The sequence below is a fragment of the Nelusetta ayraudi genome, unplaced genomic scaffold (genome assembly GCF_046127955.1).
Source record: "Nelusetta ayraudi isolate G7.1 ecotype Tasmania unplaced genomic scaffold, CSIRO-AGI_Nayr_v1 ptg000111l, whole genome shotgun sequence".
Taxonomy (NCBI): Eukaryota; Metazoa; Chordata; class Actinopteri; order Tetraodontiformes; family Monacanthidae; genus Nelusetta; species Nelusetta ayraudi.
Genome location: NW_027466161.1, coordinates 590,234 through 605,000, shown reverse-complemented (window position 1 = coordinate 605,000; position 14,767 = coordinate 590,234). Strand labels below are relative to the sequence as shown.

Below are 14,767 nucleotides of genomic sequence, written 5' to 3'. Positions count from 1 at the left end.
CATTCACCCGGTTTGCTGTGATTGGCTGTAATGGAGCTCAGCTGTCCACCCTGGACTGTGGGAAAATCTGCATGAGAGTTTGTGTGTCCGTCTAAGTGCTTGCTAGCGTGTGTGTGTGTGTGTGTGTGTGTGTGTGTGTGTGTGTGTGTGTGTGTGTGTGTGTGTGTGTGTGTGTGTGTGTGTGTCTGGGTGGGTCAGCAGCGTCCATGTGCTCCTTCTCCTCCTGCCTGCACACTGAAGTGATTTGAAGTCACCTTGTAATCCCAGCTGTGATTGGATCCTCGCAGCTTCACTGAAGCTGCTGCTGCTGCTGCTGCTCCGTCACCTCAGCAGCAGACACGCTGCCGTCCAGGCATGGTGGACGCTCCAGCGTCCTGCATCACGAGGGAAAATGAGGCTGAGCCTGGTGCAGCATGGAGACGTTAACTTCGTCTCTGCCGCAGTCTTATTTCTCCTCCTGTGGCTCTGACTGGCTGCCCTGAGCATCGCCAGCCAGGCAGGTTTCTCATCCTGCTGCTCTGCACTCGCCGCACTGAGCCACAGCGCCAGCTTTCCCAGCAGGCTTTACATTGATGTAGCTCCTCGTCGGCTCTGCGTGTCATTCACACTGACGGGCTTCTCTGCAGGAGCGGGGTTCTCATTCCAAAGCTCAGGTGAAAGCAAGGAGAGGAGGGGAGCTTCCTCCTGGGCTTCTGACCATCACAGCAGGCCTTCTTCCTTTCAGTGGAGGCTGCTGCTGCTGCTGCTGCTGCTGCTGCTGCTACTTCTGCTACTGCTGCTACTGCTGCTACTGCTGCTGCTGCTGCTGCTACTGCTGCTGCTGCTGCTGCTGCTGCTGCTGCTGCTACTGCTGCTACTGCTGCTGCTGCTGCTACTGCTGCTGCTGCTGCTGCTGCTGCTGCTGAAGTTGTCCTGGATTCTGGCAGTGGGTTTGGTAACATGAAACAGGAAACAGTTTAACAGTTTGCTAAGAGGAATCATCAGTACAGCTTTATTGCAATCGTGTGTGTGTGTGTGTGTGTGTGTGTGTGTGTGTGTGTGTGTGTGTGTGTGTGTGTGTGCGTGTGTGTGTGTGTGTGTGGGCGGGCGGGTGCAGTCGGCTAAAACATGCTATTAATATGCCAGGTATCTGTTGAGGCTAGTTAAGACTAGTTGGTTAATGACTCACAGCTTAGAACATTCAAACGTGTTGCAAGTCAGGTGAGGATTTTCTAGCTTTGTGTCAATAAATGTTGGAGGGAAACTAAGCGGATGCAGCGAGTGTTGTTTTAACCAGCGCAGCCTGTGTTTGTTCTCTATGCTAATGTGAAGTCTTGTCATTTGGGTTGACAGTGAATTAACTGGCTGGTGAACGGGGATGCTTTTGTCATACATGGGAAATTGTGATTGTATGTATGTACTATATGTATGTGTGTATGAATGTATGTATGTAGATTTGATTCGATTTGATTTATTGTCAGATCTAATCTATTATCTAATGATTGCAACAAAATGTATTTAGCATATAACCAGAAGTGCTTAGCAGTGAATTAAATACAAATGTACAATATATACACACATTATATAACATATTGTATCTATCTATCTATCTGTATATATACACATATATCCAATGTATCAAAAATAAATCAATAACAGTTGTTATAAAGTGCAGGTATGAAATGATAATATATATATATATATACAGTATATTGCCATATATGTGTGTGTATGTATGTATAGGTATGTATATGTATATATGTACACACACATACATGAGAAAGGCTGAGTATAGCTGATAGAAGTGCATCGGTGATGGAAGGTTTCGGTCACATGGTTCGGTGGCCCCCTGGTTTCACTTGTTCGGTCTGCATGTTCAGAACAACACTGTCGGGTTATTTTCTGATGGCGTTGTGGTCACAGAAGAGGCACTCGTCATTTCTAAGCAGAGGAGTCCGACATGTTGTTTGTTGTGTGTTCTCTGAGAGAAAGAGGAAGGACTGCTGAGAACATGGACACAGCGAAGGCCTCTGTGGCCACCGGCTCTAAACTCTGCAGTCTACTTTAAGACCTCTGACTTCCTCCTCACACGTCTTCTTCCTGCATGTCTTTAGCGTGTATCTCCACCACTAACGTGACAACACATACATGTGTCGTGCTCTGATTGTGACGCACTGGTCATCCAGTGGGGCCGTCAGGACACAAAATGCTGCGTCATTGCACGCTTTGCTCCTCTCAGGTGGTGTTGCGGTGGGTTTGTACTGTGCTCCTCTCCTGTGCACCGTGGGTTTTGTCTTCCTGCTGAGTCACTCATCATAAAGGTGAGAAGTGCTGATGCCGTGTGACACTTCCCTCCAGTGCAGTACGTGAGAGCCAACACCAGTGCGGACCAGACCAGTGTGAAGGACGACACGTGAACTCGTGTGCGTTGTGCATCGACGTAGGTGGCAAATAAGGATTTGGGATGGGTTTTTTTTTGTTTGTTTTTTAACAAAAATCAGGAAGGAGTTGCATAGTTTCAGTTGTATGTTGATCAGGTGGAGAGGAAGTGTGTGTAGTGTTTGATAGGAGTTTCCTCCCTGAAGGCTCCAGCAGTGACTGGAGCTCCTGGAGAACAGACGGGGGTCTTCGTTGGAGGGGTTTCTGGTTCACAGTGAGCACAATGATCCTGTTTGAGCCACAAGTTTCTCCCAGTGTGCTTCTACTGAGTCTGTTGACTTCATCCATAATGCATGAGGGCAGATCTGCTGAGCATTAATGAATCTGTCTTCTACTGTTGCCTCGGCGGACTGCAATCCAAGGATACAAACAGAGAGGCGTCCAAGTGAGGCGCACGCTGTTGATATAGGTGCTGAATTCATTGACTGTCTGCCTCTTTCATTTTACTCAATGGCTGGTATATTTTTAGGCTATTTAAGCAGGGCTAAAAATGAAGTCTCGTATTTAATGGTCGAGCCAAAGCCGTTAATTACTGAGTTATAAATGCGCAACCCGCCGTCGACAAATGAATTCAAGCTGCCCAAACGAAAACTGAGCCCGGTGTTTGTTCTGCTGCTGAAACGTCAGACAGTTTTGATCGCAGATAAATACTTCCTGTGTTTTTAAATGTTGAGCTATGATTTCTCTGTGCAGCAGAGCCACTTCTCTCTTTTCAATGCGGGGGAGAGGTCAGTGCAGGGAAAAACAATTTCAAGAATTGTTAATTAATTGAATAATTGTGTGTGTGTGTGTGTGTGTGTGTGTGTGTGTGTGTGTGTGTGTGTGTGTGTGTGTGTGTGTGTGTGTGTGTGTGTGTCCATCAAAGGGGAAGCTTCTCTTTAGTGTCAGACTGTGAGAGTTTCTCATCAGGTGGTTATTTTTGGAGACGGAGCTGCTGGCAGCTGATGAGTTGGGGAAGTCTTCCAGCGTGGTCGAGCCGATGGGAAAGGTTATTTTCTCTTGTTGACGTTCTCTGTAAAAATGTTTAGTGGTGGACACTGAGTGGAAAAAGTGGACTAAACTGCATGGAATGAATCCCCCCTGGAGGCTCTGTGTGGCTCTGCGGGGTTCTTGCTGAAATTAATACTAATACCAGGCTGCAGCTGTGCAGGGGTTTACCGCCATTTACTGCTTTAAATGGACACATTATGTTTGCATGTGTGCTCAAATGCCAGTCTGAAAGGCCAGTGGGCTCTTTCATGGCAGATACAGGCCACTTCCACTTATCGCCTCCTGATCTGCGGGACATTTGAAAGCCGTTTGGGTTCCATCCCATCACCAAAAGAGCACGCCGTGAATGTGCGGCGTTGTCCGGAGGCGGGCGGGCCGCTGGGACCCGGTCAGACGTGCCGATTGGCTCCGACAGAGTATTGATTGACACGTTTGGGAGCTGCTGCCCAGCAGCTGCGGTCCGTATTTGTGAGGGGGGTGGGGGGGGGGGGGTTGAAGGTTGGGGTGTGTGGGGGGGTCTGGAGGTTCAGACAGGAGGGACGAGGAGGCAGAATGAGGAGGGGGGTGATGTCGATGAAGAGGACCAATAAGATGCAGCCACAGCAGGAAGTGAGATAGCGCAGGGGGACAATGACATGCCGATGACATCACAGGCCAACAATCAATCCCTGTTCCCAGTCTGACTGATCGCAGGCCACTGCACTTTCCATGTGGCACAGCTGCAATCATGCCACAGCGCTGTCAACACTCTGTTGTTGCACAAAGTCTTTGGGGGGAGAAAAATAAAGACAAACTAACTAAAACTCTGCGTATGGTAGCGAACAGGAGCGGCTCCACTTTGGGCAAAAGTGGATGGTTCTGGAGTGAATGGTCCGGTTCAGCGGTTCCCCTGTTACTCCTGCTGTGTGTCTGCCAGGGGACAATGACCAAATGCATCTAAAGAAACCTGACTGCTGCTGCAGGAGAGCTGTTTAGACTCTGGGAAATGAATGTGAGCCCTAACCTGAGAGAGCGGCTGGTGGTAAAACAGCATCGCTATGAGGCTTTGCTGCTTGATGGATTGAAAGGCAACCAGGAAGACGGGATGATGAGCTCATGGGAAGCAACTGAATGCAACACCTTGTGTCTTATATGTTGTGGATGGGATGTCTTATTGTTTGCACAGTATCAGTGTCATTGATGTACACACAGAAAACAAAACAACTTATGCGTTGTGAACCTACACGTTTTCTGTTCCTTTTCTAGCTTCCTTAAAAATTGATAAAGAAAAAAATAAATAACACCAAACTAACTATTAAAAAAAAAACCACACTTCCACTTTTTCCTTCTAGCCTTGCCTGAAGAGTCTAGGTGCAGGGGGAGGTTGCGGGGCATTCGGGGGGTCTTTGGGTTCAGGTTCAGGGTCGCTGCAAGCCCAGTGGCTGGGCTGGTCCCGCCCTCATTAGACATGGGCCACAGAACCTTTTCATGCCTAACCAAAGCTTATGTTCCCATGCTGGGCGCAGGGAGGAAGCACACTGGGAAGCAGAGGGAGGACGCACGGCCCGGCCACGTGATGGACGCACTCACTCACTCACTCACACTTGTTAAAGGCACAGTTACACACTTTGGAGGTCACTTTTACTTTACAATCGTTTACACACTTGACAGGATTTTTCTAACTAAGTGCCTTTGTGACTGGTGTGGTGGAGTAGAGGAGTGTTTTTCACTGTGCCGCAGCGCACTGGTGTAGATTAGATTAGATCAGATTTAACTTTATTGATCCCAAATTGGGAAACTACACTGTACCGTGACATTGTGTCAGGTGTGCTGGGAAAAATGATCCAATTTCACTTAATTGGTCTAAAAAAAAATAATATTCCATCGTGGAGTGACTTTAAAATGAATGCGAGTCTATTTTCATCCCTCAGTTCCTCCCTGATGTTCAGCTTTGTGTGCATCTAAACAGGTTTACCAGGTGTCACACTGTGAGTATGAATACATTAAGAGACTATGTTGTCATTACTGGGCTAAAAAAGTGTCATTTTCTACTATTTTGAGTTGGTGGTGTGTTGTGCTGTGTTTTTTCAATGTGCGGTGGGTCAATCAAAGGTGGTAAATCACTGGTGTGGTGTTGTTTTCCATTGTTGCTGCTGCTCTGTCTTCCCTTCACTCTGGATGTTGTTTCTGCTGTTCGATGCTGTGATCTCTGGTTGAGATCTCTGGCCGCTGCTGACATTTCACTGCACATCCAGCATCAGCATGTGGTGAATACAGTTCTTGAATCCTGAATCTTGAATGTTGATAAGTGCAGTTTTCAGGAGAAACCGCAGTAACGGCTTCAGCTTGGAGTTGATCCAGCTCATGAAGGCGTCCAGTTAAAATCACGCTTTGCATTACAGCAGCACTGACTAAAAAAAAAATCAGTCAGTCGGGTTGCATCTTGTACTTTTATTCCAACTCCTTGGAGCTTCATACCGTAGATATAATGCCAATGTGGGCAAAGAGTCATCACAGATTCATGAGTTGAATGAGTGAAGTGATTGCATGTCATTTAAAGAGGTGAGCGGTGTGGTGGTAAAACGTGCAGTGTGCTGGTAATAGAAGCTAGAAGCCACAGTCTGCGGCTACTTGCTGTTCTTCTCTACTAGCTGGTGAGCCGGTGTGCAAAACAGAGATTAAAGAGAACATTTAACATTTCCTGCACCCGACTGGACGTCCCGCTGGTCATGGCTGCTAATGTGGCTGCATGGTGTGGGCGACGCATGGCTTTTTTTGGGGGGGTTCCTGGGTTTTTTTTTTGTTGCTGCTCCAGGAGCTGCAGCCCAGGTCTCATCTGGCACTACCTCGGTCACATAAAGGCTTTATGAGGCCCCTTTTAATTTTCACTCTATTATATCTGTGGCAGAGAACCATAAATCTTCTGTTAATTGTTCATCACATAAGGATAGAGAGAGAGAGAGAGGGAGAGAGAGAGAGAGAGAGAGAGAGAGAGAGAGAGAGAGAGAGAGAGACGCATCTGCTCTCATTCAGCAGCCAATCTCCACTGTGTCAGCCATGGAAACTTGCGCTTGACATGGTGCGTACACCACACACACACACACACACACACACACACACACACACACACACACACACACACACACATACACCTAAGCGTAAAGACAGCCATATTATCCAGCCAGCAGGAAGCTCAGTTTGATTAAAGGGGTGTGACTTGGCATATTAATGCATGCCTCTCCATTATTTATGAGCTGCATTTGAATGGCAGTCATGTCAATGTGAGGCCGCTGTGACAATGAGGTGGAGGTTTCCTCTTGTCCTTGGCTGAGCTGCGCAGCCTTTATTTTTTCCAAAAATGATCATTTTTGTGCTTGGTCTTTGTCGCTGTAATTGTTGAGGCGGAGAGAAACCCACAGGGAATTTTAATGAAGGGAAATAATTACCGGTCGTGCGATTCAGCGTTACTCACCTTCCTTGGTCCCTCCGCTGCTTCTACATCCTTTCCTATTGGATGAAACCCTTCTGGAGAGGCGCTTTGCTCTTTTACATCATGCGCCTTCAGTCTGTTTGGCTGAGCTGCAGAACGGCAACGCTGCACTTTTCTGCAATGAAGAAAAATTGTTGCGTAATATTTCCAGAGACCCAGTTTTATGTCGACTTCTCATGTGTGTATTATTCATCAGAAAAGTTCTGCAGAGCCGCCTTGAGCCAATAGAGCAGCATAAGTAGCCCTAAAAATGCTTGATTTAGTTGACAATTTCTGAAAATGAGAGTAAGTAAATCATTATTTATCTGCCGTTCTGACTTCTGGAGTCTTCACTGACTGGCCAGAGAGACTTTTTTCTTTTTTTTTTTTTCTTCTTTCTTTTCTGGGATCTTTAAGCAGCACACACTGTGATCAAACACCAAGATTATACATCTCACCCCCAGTTGGACTGCAACAACTAATCAATGTGATATACTAAAGCACGGATTTTCACACACTCACATTGTCAACACGTATTTCTAACGCAATATTTGGTGCCTGATGAAAGCAGAGATCAGATTAGATAAGACTGAAACTGGGCTTCCGTGCTGACTGACAGTTATTATGCAGCGCTGGGTGGAAAAAGTGCAGTGGCTCCAGGGAGACGCCAGAAGGCTGGTGTGGTGGAAGGCTGTGGAGAAGGTGAGGGGATATTGAGTAGAGCTGTGAAAGGTGAGGGATTAGCCAACACCAGCGGCTGTTTGGTTTCTCATGTGTTCATTGACAGATACTGGCTCCTCTGCACCTCACCTCCCACTTTAATGCCTGTATAATCCTCCACCTTCATCTTCATCCCACCGCTGGATCATTGCTCCCTCAACTGCCCTCATAAAACTCCTCATAAAACCTTCTCATGGAAATGGTTTGCTAACCCTACATCCGCACCTTGAAGGACGACTCCTCCCCCTCCGTCCCTTCCTCCCTCCCTCTCTGGCTGCTGACTGTTGGTTTTCAGGGAACCGGTTGGTGCAGTGCAGGGCCGGCACTCGCAGGCTTTGATGGATCAACACAGACCGTCGGTGATCAGCTGGTGGGAGGGCGACCAGCGTCTCTGTCTGGGAAACGCAGCCGTGGACGCGTAATAAGGACTAAAACTTTGTCTCTTCGATGGTGTCGGGAGGGATCTCCAACAGCATGGACACACCATGGCGGAGACACCACTGCTGCCGAGGTACTGCAGCCGGCCGCCGTGTCTTCGACCTCCGGCTGCACGGAAGAGAATCTCTGAGTGTCTGACTGATCTGAAGTCTCAGCCAAGAGATGAGGAGGAAAAACAACTCACACACGCAGCTGTTGCTAAGGAAGTGGATAGCAACACCTGTGTGTTTGTGTGTGTGCGTGTGTGTGTGTGTGTGTGTGTGTGTTTGTGTGTGTGGGTGTGTGCAGTTGCCTTTAACATTCTATAAACACGCCAGGTATCTGTTGAGGCAAAGACCGGCTGGTTAGTGACTGGCAGCTCACAACATTGAAACTTTTTGCAAGTCAGGTGAGGATTTTCTAGCTTTGTGTCAATAAATGTTGGAGGGAAACTAAGCGGATGCAGCGAGTGTTGTTTTAACCAGCGCAGCCTGTGTTTGTTCTCTATGCTAATGTGAAGTCTTGTCATTTGGGTTGACAGTGAATTAACTGGCTGGTGAACGGGCATGCTTTTGTCATACATGGGAAATTGTGAGTCAGTTTGCATCACCAAACAACAAAAAAAATGAATATTACTGTCTTCATCTTCAGAAATTGATGCTTCCTCTAGAGGTCTCACATATATTCCAGTCAGCAAGTTTTAAACTTTAAAAGAGGTGTGATGTCATATTAATGAAGCAGTTTGATTGGATCATTTTACACTGGGGGCTTTCATACACAGGGATTTGGTGCACATCAGCATTTTGACAGTTTTTCTGTTTATACTTTATATTCAACCAGCCATACTCTGAGCCTTGAACAGATTTGTTCTGGTTTGTGGTTTTCGTGTCAGGTTGTAATCTAATATCTGCTCCCTTTGTTACCTGGCTTCTCGAGAGAAACGGAGTCCATCAGCTACCCATGTCCCAGATTTCCCAGTCACCGCTCGGCTGCTATGGTGTGAATTTGGAGTGAAGGTCAGACGACTGGTTCTCCGGGACATTCCAGAGGTGTCAGCTGGAATCTCTCCTGGTTGCTATGGAGCAGCTGAGCAGCGTAAACAAGAGACGGAGGCCAGGTAGCAACCAACAGGTTGTTTGGCATTGCTTCTCAGTGGTGTCGCACCGGGTTCAGGCACGTGCACGCGGCTGAGGGTGTGCACGCCTTCTGCCTGGATGAAGAGCGAGGCTGCTTGGTTGTCTTAGTTATACTGCGGCTGTGTGTGTGTGTGTGTCAGGTGGATTCTGGAGGAGCCAGTTATTTTTCGATTGGCTGGATTCTCACTCTGCTGAAATTGATTCAGATTAGGTTGACTTGACTTGGCAGCAGTGACAGCGGCTGCTGTTTATGCTGAGTTTATGATCTTATAAGAATGTGGAGGTTACAAGAGCTGTTCACTGGAAGCAGATCACTGACTTGGTTTTGCAGATTGTGTCTGATGCTCATTTGTTCTCCTAAACTGGATCAGTTTTAGCGAGAGCCACGTCTGAACGGCGGCTTAGAAAAAACACCACTGATCTCTTTTCCCTTTTCATTGTTACTCCGAGTTTGTCTCAGCTTCTATTTTTTGCCCCATTTACAGTCAGAGTCACTTAGTTTCATTTCCATTTCAGACGGAACAGAACAGCGTCAGCTTGAAACAATTTTGAGGAATCTTCATGGTGTATATTTAGCAACAGCCGCACGCCCAAAGAGTAGCGTTCTGTTGAGGGAACAAGCCTCCTTTCCCTGGTTCCCTCGCGCATTCGTCGATCAGAAGGCCAATAGTCAAAGTTAACGATTTAATCAAAGTTCAGTATTAAGTCACAATTGAATAAATGATGCAGAGCGCTCCGAACGTTCTCTTCTCCCTCCGGATCGAGAAGCGCCCCCTCCTTCGAGGTGTCGTCCTTTATCCTCTTCCTGCCGGCGGGGGCGTGACTGGCTCCTCCTAGCGCCAACAGGTGCCTGTCAGCCGATGGTTGTCATGGCAGCGATGCCCGCTCAGTTTGAGGGGGATGTTGTCGTCTTGGAGTCTCTATTCTCAAGATGCCAGCCGCACCTGCGTCTAGGTTTGTTTTATCTGCACACAAGCTCAAACAACAAGTCTTCCAACAACACCTGCCGCTCTCACGGGAGCAGACGGCCTCTCCTTTCTTATCTTCTGTTCTCACACGTAGCAGCTGCATGATAGTAAGCAGTAAGTTCAAGATATTGATTTCCCACAAAGTTTTTCCACTAGCAGTAAGTTTCAGTAAATAAGTAAATTTCCCACAGTTCTTATTCATATTAAGCCTGATCTGAAGTTTAGTGCCATTCCTTTAGATGTACCTACTCATGAGGTACCTACTCATGAGGTACCTACTCATGATGTACCTACTCTTGATGTACCCACTCTTGATGTACCTACTCATGATGTACCTACCCATGCACTTCCTTCATTTGTGACCTGGCCAAAGTTCAATGATGGTAAAATGTGATGAACAGGAAGTTAACAGACGGGAACAGGAAGTTTAGGGAGTCAGGTCGGGTCAGGTGATCACTGTCATCCAAATGGTCGGAGGTTGTCTCTCACTTTCTGTCACCGCTTCACCCGTGAACTGGTGGGACGTTTTTGTGCACAGGTCTCTGATATATTTGTAAGCAGCTTAACAGTGTGATCTTCTCAATAGGGATCCTCCATCACAGATGGGTCATCGTCCATCTTCTGCACCAACTACACATTCACTGTAAAGTTTTTATTTGTGTGATAAGTGTGTGTGTGTGTGTGTGTGTGTGTGTGTGTGTGTGTGTGTGTGTGTGTGTGTGTGTGTGTGTGTGTGTGTGTGTGTCATAGAACAGCAGGCAGGCAATTCATGAGGAGTCCAGATGGTGGGTGGAGACTGCCCTTCTTTAATCCCTGGGCCAGGATATAATAACCCTCTCCCATTTAAAACACACACACACACACACACACACACACACACACACACACACACACACACGCACACACACACACACACACACACACACACACTCACACACACACAATTGCACTGACCCATGCTGAGTTCCTCCATTATCTCCACTCTGTTGTGTCTCAGTGTTGCTGTTGTGTTGCTGTAAACTCGCCTGAATTGATATTTTGCTTCAGTCAAGGGTCCATGGAGGTAGATTGTATAGTTTTTTTGTTTTTTTTTTACCCAAGCTGCTTTGTGTGCCCTCATACGATCACAGTGACTGCTTCCGCCCAGCCGGAGTCATAAGAATCTGTTGAAGTGTCAGTCTCGCAATGCAGCCGAGGAAAGCTGCTCAAACGCTGACTGACTTCTGCTGAACCACGACAATGAAGCTGAGGGTGTGCAGGGTGTCGCCTGTCAAAAGACAACACAAGTGTTTGCACCGAAGAAGCTTAGTGAGAACAAATACTGACTTGTGTCTCCTTGGTCCTCCAGAAAGAGGCACCTTTCAACCCTCCTGTATTCAGCCCACTGGCTGTGACAGTAGTGGCAGTGACCCCAGCTGGAGCAGCTGATGTTCTCTGCCATGTTGTGATTGGCTGCCGTCGCCAGTTCCTTTCTCTCTGCTGAGCGACTCGCAGCCAACAGCCATGGAGGAGCTGAATGAAGCTGCCGGAGTTGAGATCTGGTGTTTTGACGGCGTTGCCATTTTCTCTTTCATCTCTTCTGTGCATATTAAGGAGTGTCTCCCTCCCCCGATGATGATGATGCCCTACTTATCACAGACGCACTAATTAGGCTTTGTATCTCCAAAGGGGCGGCAGGTTTTTCTTTTCATTCGTTTTCAAAAACAAACACGAGTCGGCCGCAGATCTTCACATCTTCTGCGCTGCCGCTGCCGCTACTTTAATATTGTCTGAGTGATGAGTGTCCAGCTCATTGTCTGCCCAGAGCCTGTTGAAGCCCAGAGAAGTGAGAGACAGTGTGGTTCTCTGTGTGTGGCTGCTCTCCTCCTCCTCCTCTGCCAGAGTGCAGCCGCCTCCTCGTCAATAAAACATGGGGCTCTGCCTGATTGAAGCCTCGTCCACTGCGTGTTTGACTTTTTAAAAATATCCCTCCGATCCCTTCCTGCGTTTTACTCCTCTGGTCTTTTGAGTAAGCGAACTCCCTCTTTACTGTGTTTCTTCTGTCTTTTGCAGAGAAGGAAGACGAAGCCGACTGCTTCCAGTCCAAGGCTGCTGAGGAGGAGGCCTGCGTGGCGGTGAAGATCGAGCACTCCACTGGTAGGCAGAGCACTGTTACCCAGCGCACAGCTCAGCTCAAGCTTTCTCGCGCTCAGAAAGTCGCTCTTCCACATTATTCTGCAAGTGAATCATGCTGTGGAAGTCTGTCTGCATCCGTTATGTCCCTGATGTCCATCTTTGTACCTCCTTGTCTGTGGAAATGAGGGGTCACTCTAGATTAATATCCAGAGCTTCTGGTGTCCTCTTGAAGTCACCGTCGGATTTGGACGGACGCTGGTGGAAACTGCTGAGGAAATTTTGACACTTTGAGCTTGTGAGACGGATCACCTGCAGCTGCGGCTCTGCAGGGGTGCAGAGGGAAGAAGCTGCTCTTTTTTTTTTTTCGTACGGTAGTCAGTTACTGCGTGTGTGCGTGCACGTGTTGCAGTCTCCATCCAAGTGATGAGTGGTTTCCCTCTGGAGGGCCTCACTGTCTTCCCCTTCTTTCATTTCCTCCACCCTTCTCTTTCTTTTCTATAAATCCACTCCACCTTCTTCCACCTTGATTTGCAATTGTTCCTTTTGTGGATGAGTGCATCCCCTCTTCCCTCCTGCCTCTTCCCTCCTGCCACTTCCCTCCTTCCTCTTCTTCCTTACTATTATCCTTCCTATTCTTCGCTTGCAGTTTTCCTTTCTCTAGTCTGTAACCTTGCAGAAGTAATCACCACTTTCCCTTTCCAATTTCCACGTTGTCAACCTTCCATTTTCCTTAACCCCCCAACTTCCTGCCAGTTTGAGAGCAGACTGGCTTTCTAATCTCATGCTGGTCCTGAGATTAGGGAACGAGGCAGAGTTAATCTGGAGAGAGTCTGGCTAGTTGGACATTAAGAGCTAATCCCTCATGGACGGCGGTAATGGTTATCACTCTTCCTCTAAGACACACACACACACACACACACACACACACACGCACACACACACACACAGTCTGTGCCAGCATGATAGTCACAGTCAAGGCTTTGCACACTAAAGTAGAGCCGGACTGCAACGTCAGACTCTTATTGATGGTCTCATCCTTTTAAGACCAGCCTCTCATATTAACGGTTGCCACCTGCTTTACTAATATGGGTTCTCAGCCTGTCAATACTCAAAATGCATTGCTCAACAATGCTGCTTTTTAGAAGTAAAATAATAAAATAAGATAAAGATTTGAGGTAAAAAACCATAAAACAAATGTCAGTGGTACTGAGGTTTGTGAAAGTAAACAGCCGAATTGTAAGACATAAAGTGCAAATCCAGAGGTCTTGTTACAGTGTGTGACCTATCTGCCGAAACCAAAGGTGTGTGTGCACTTCCTGAAAAATACAAGATTCAAATGTACTGCATTTGGCAAGGATTATTTTCTTTTTCTTTTCTTTTTAAAATTTCAGTCAATATTACCACGTACTTCCCAGAGGTGACTGGTTATGACGAAATAAACAAGTCAAGCAAACTCTAGAACTCAAGAACGTTCATTGTGTAACATTCTGCTGAATGACGTCGCTGCCCTGTCAAACAGCAGCAGTTTCATTGTGTAGATTTGTACAATTTTATTGTGTAGACTAATAGTCACTGACCAGTCATCTCTGCAAAACCAGTTGTGCGAGGCTTTGTTGTTTCTCAGTGGACTCATGGATGTAATCACTCTGAAGTTGATGTTGAGTTCCAGACTGACATCAGCCCTGGAAAATCTCATATGGCTTCAAGCTCAGTGTGTTTGCATGAGTCAGAAGCAGAGGATGAATCTCATCCGTATTCTTCAATTTCCTTGTGGTCATCCAGTTTTATAGTACATTCTGATGCCATTTGATTGACACTTTACCTTCAAAAATCTACAGTCAACATTTCAAATATACAAAATGCCATATTCCTTGGCAACATGTAACACTAAAACCTGACGTGCACGTTTCCTTCAGAAGAGGAAGGCAGAAGTTCTGCCTCGCAGCCCAACTGCCTGTTTTTCTCAACTTTCACCTCATTTATTTGAAGAAGCTGCAACCTTTTCCAATCCATTTGCAGCGGAAGTGTTTCACAGGTTATCATTTCAACATTCTGGTTCCTAGTGCAGAAGCCAAACAGAAAATAAAAATGCCTGGCAACAACATCAGCATCACCAACATCCAACACAGAGACACCCTGCTGAGCTTGCCGACCTCATTTTTACACAATAATTGCGTAACGGTGATGATAATGACACAATAATATTTATTCCACTCTGAGAAAATGTTCTCTTGAATCTAAATACAGCGACTTCTCTTATTTGTTTCTTAAGTTGTGAGATTTTCGGCAGCTTCCTTTTGACGAGTGCAGCAGCCCTGAAGGAATTCAGCCAGAGGAATTTCTACTGGCGGAACCCGTTTTTAAGGAGCAAAGCAACACCACTCGCTGCTTTAAATAGTTCTCAAACACAGTGTTACACTCTCGGTGCTTTGTGAGAACGTATGCAGACAAACATACACATACGAACACACACGCAGAATGGAGACGCTGTTGACGTGATGCGGTTTCCTGAGTCGAGCTGTTTTTTCTATTTCCACGCTGCAATGCGATTACTT

The 14,767-nt window shown here is 46.8% G+C and overlaps 1 protein-coding gene across 1 annotated transcript in view; it reads left to right on the top strand.

The window, feature by feature from the left end:
* Positions 1 to 14,767, top strand: part of LOC142903576 (FYVE, RhoGEF and PH domain-containing protein 4-like) — a 44,767-nt gene that overhangs the window by 9,812 nt on the left and 20,188 nt on the right. Inside the window, exon 3 of the mRNA XM_076049291.1 lies at positions 12,150 to 12,233. Coding sequence (XP_075905406.1) covers positions 12,150 to 12,233 — 84 coding nt within the window. The remainder of the gene's footprint in view (positions 1 to 12,149; positions 12,234 to 14,767) is intronic.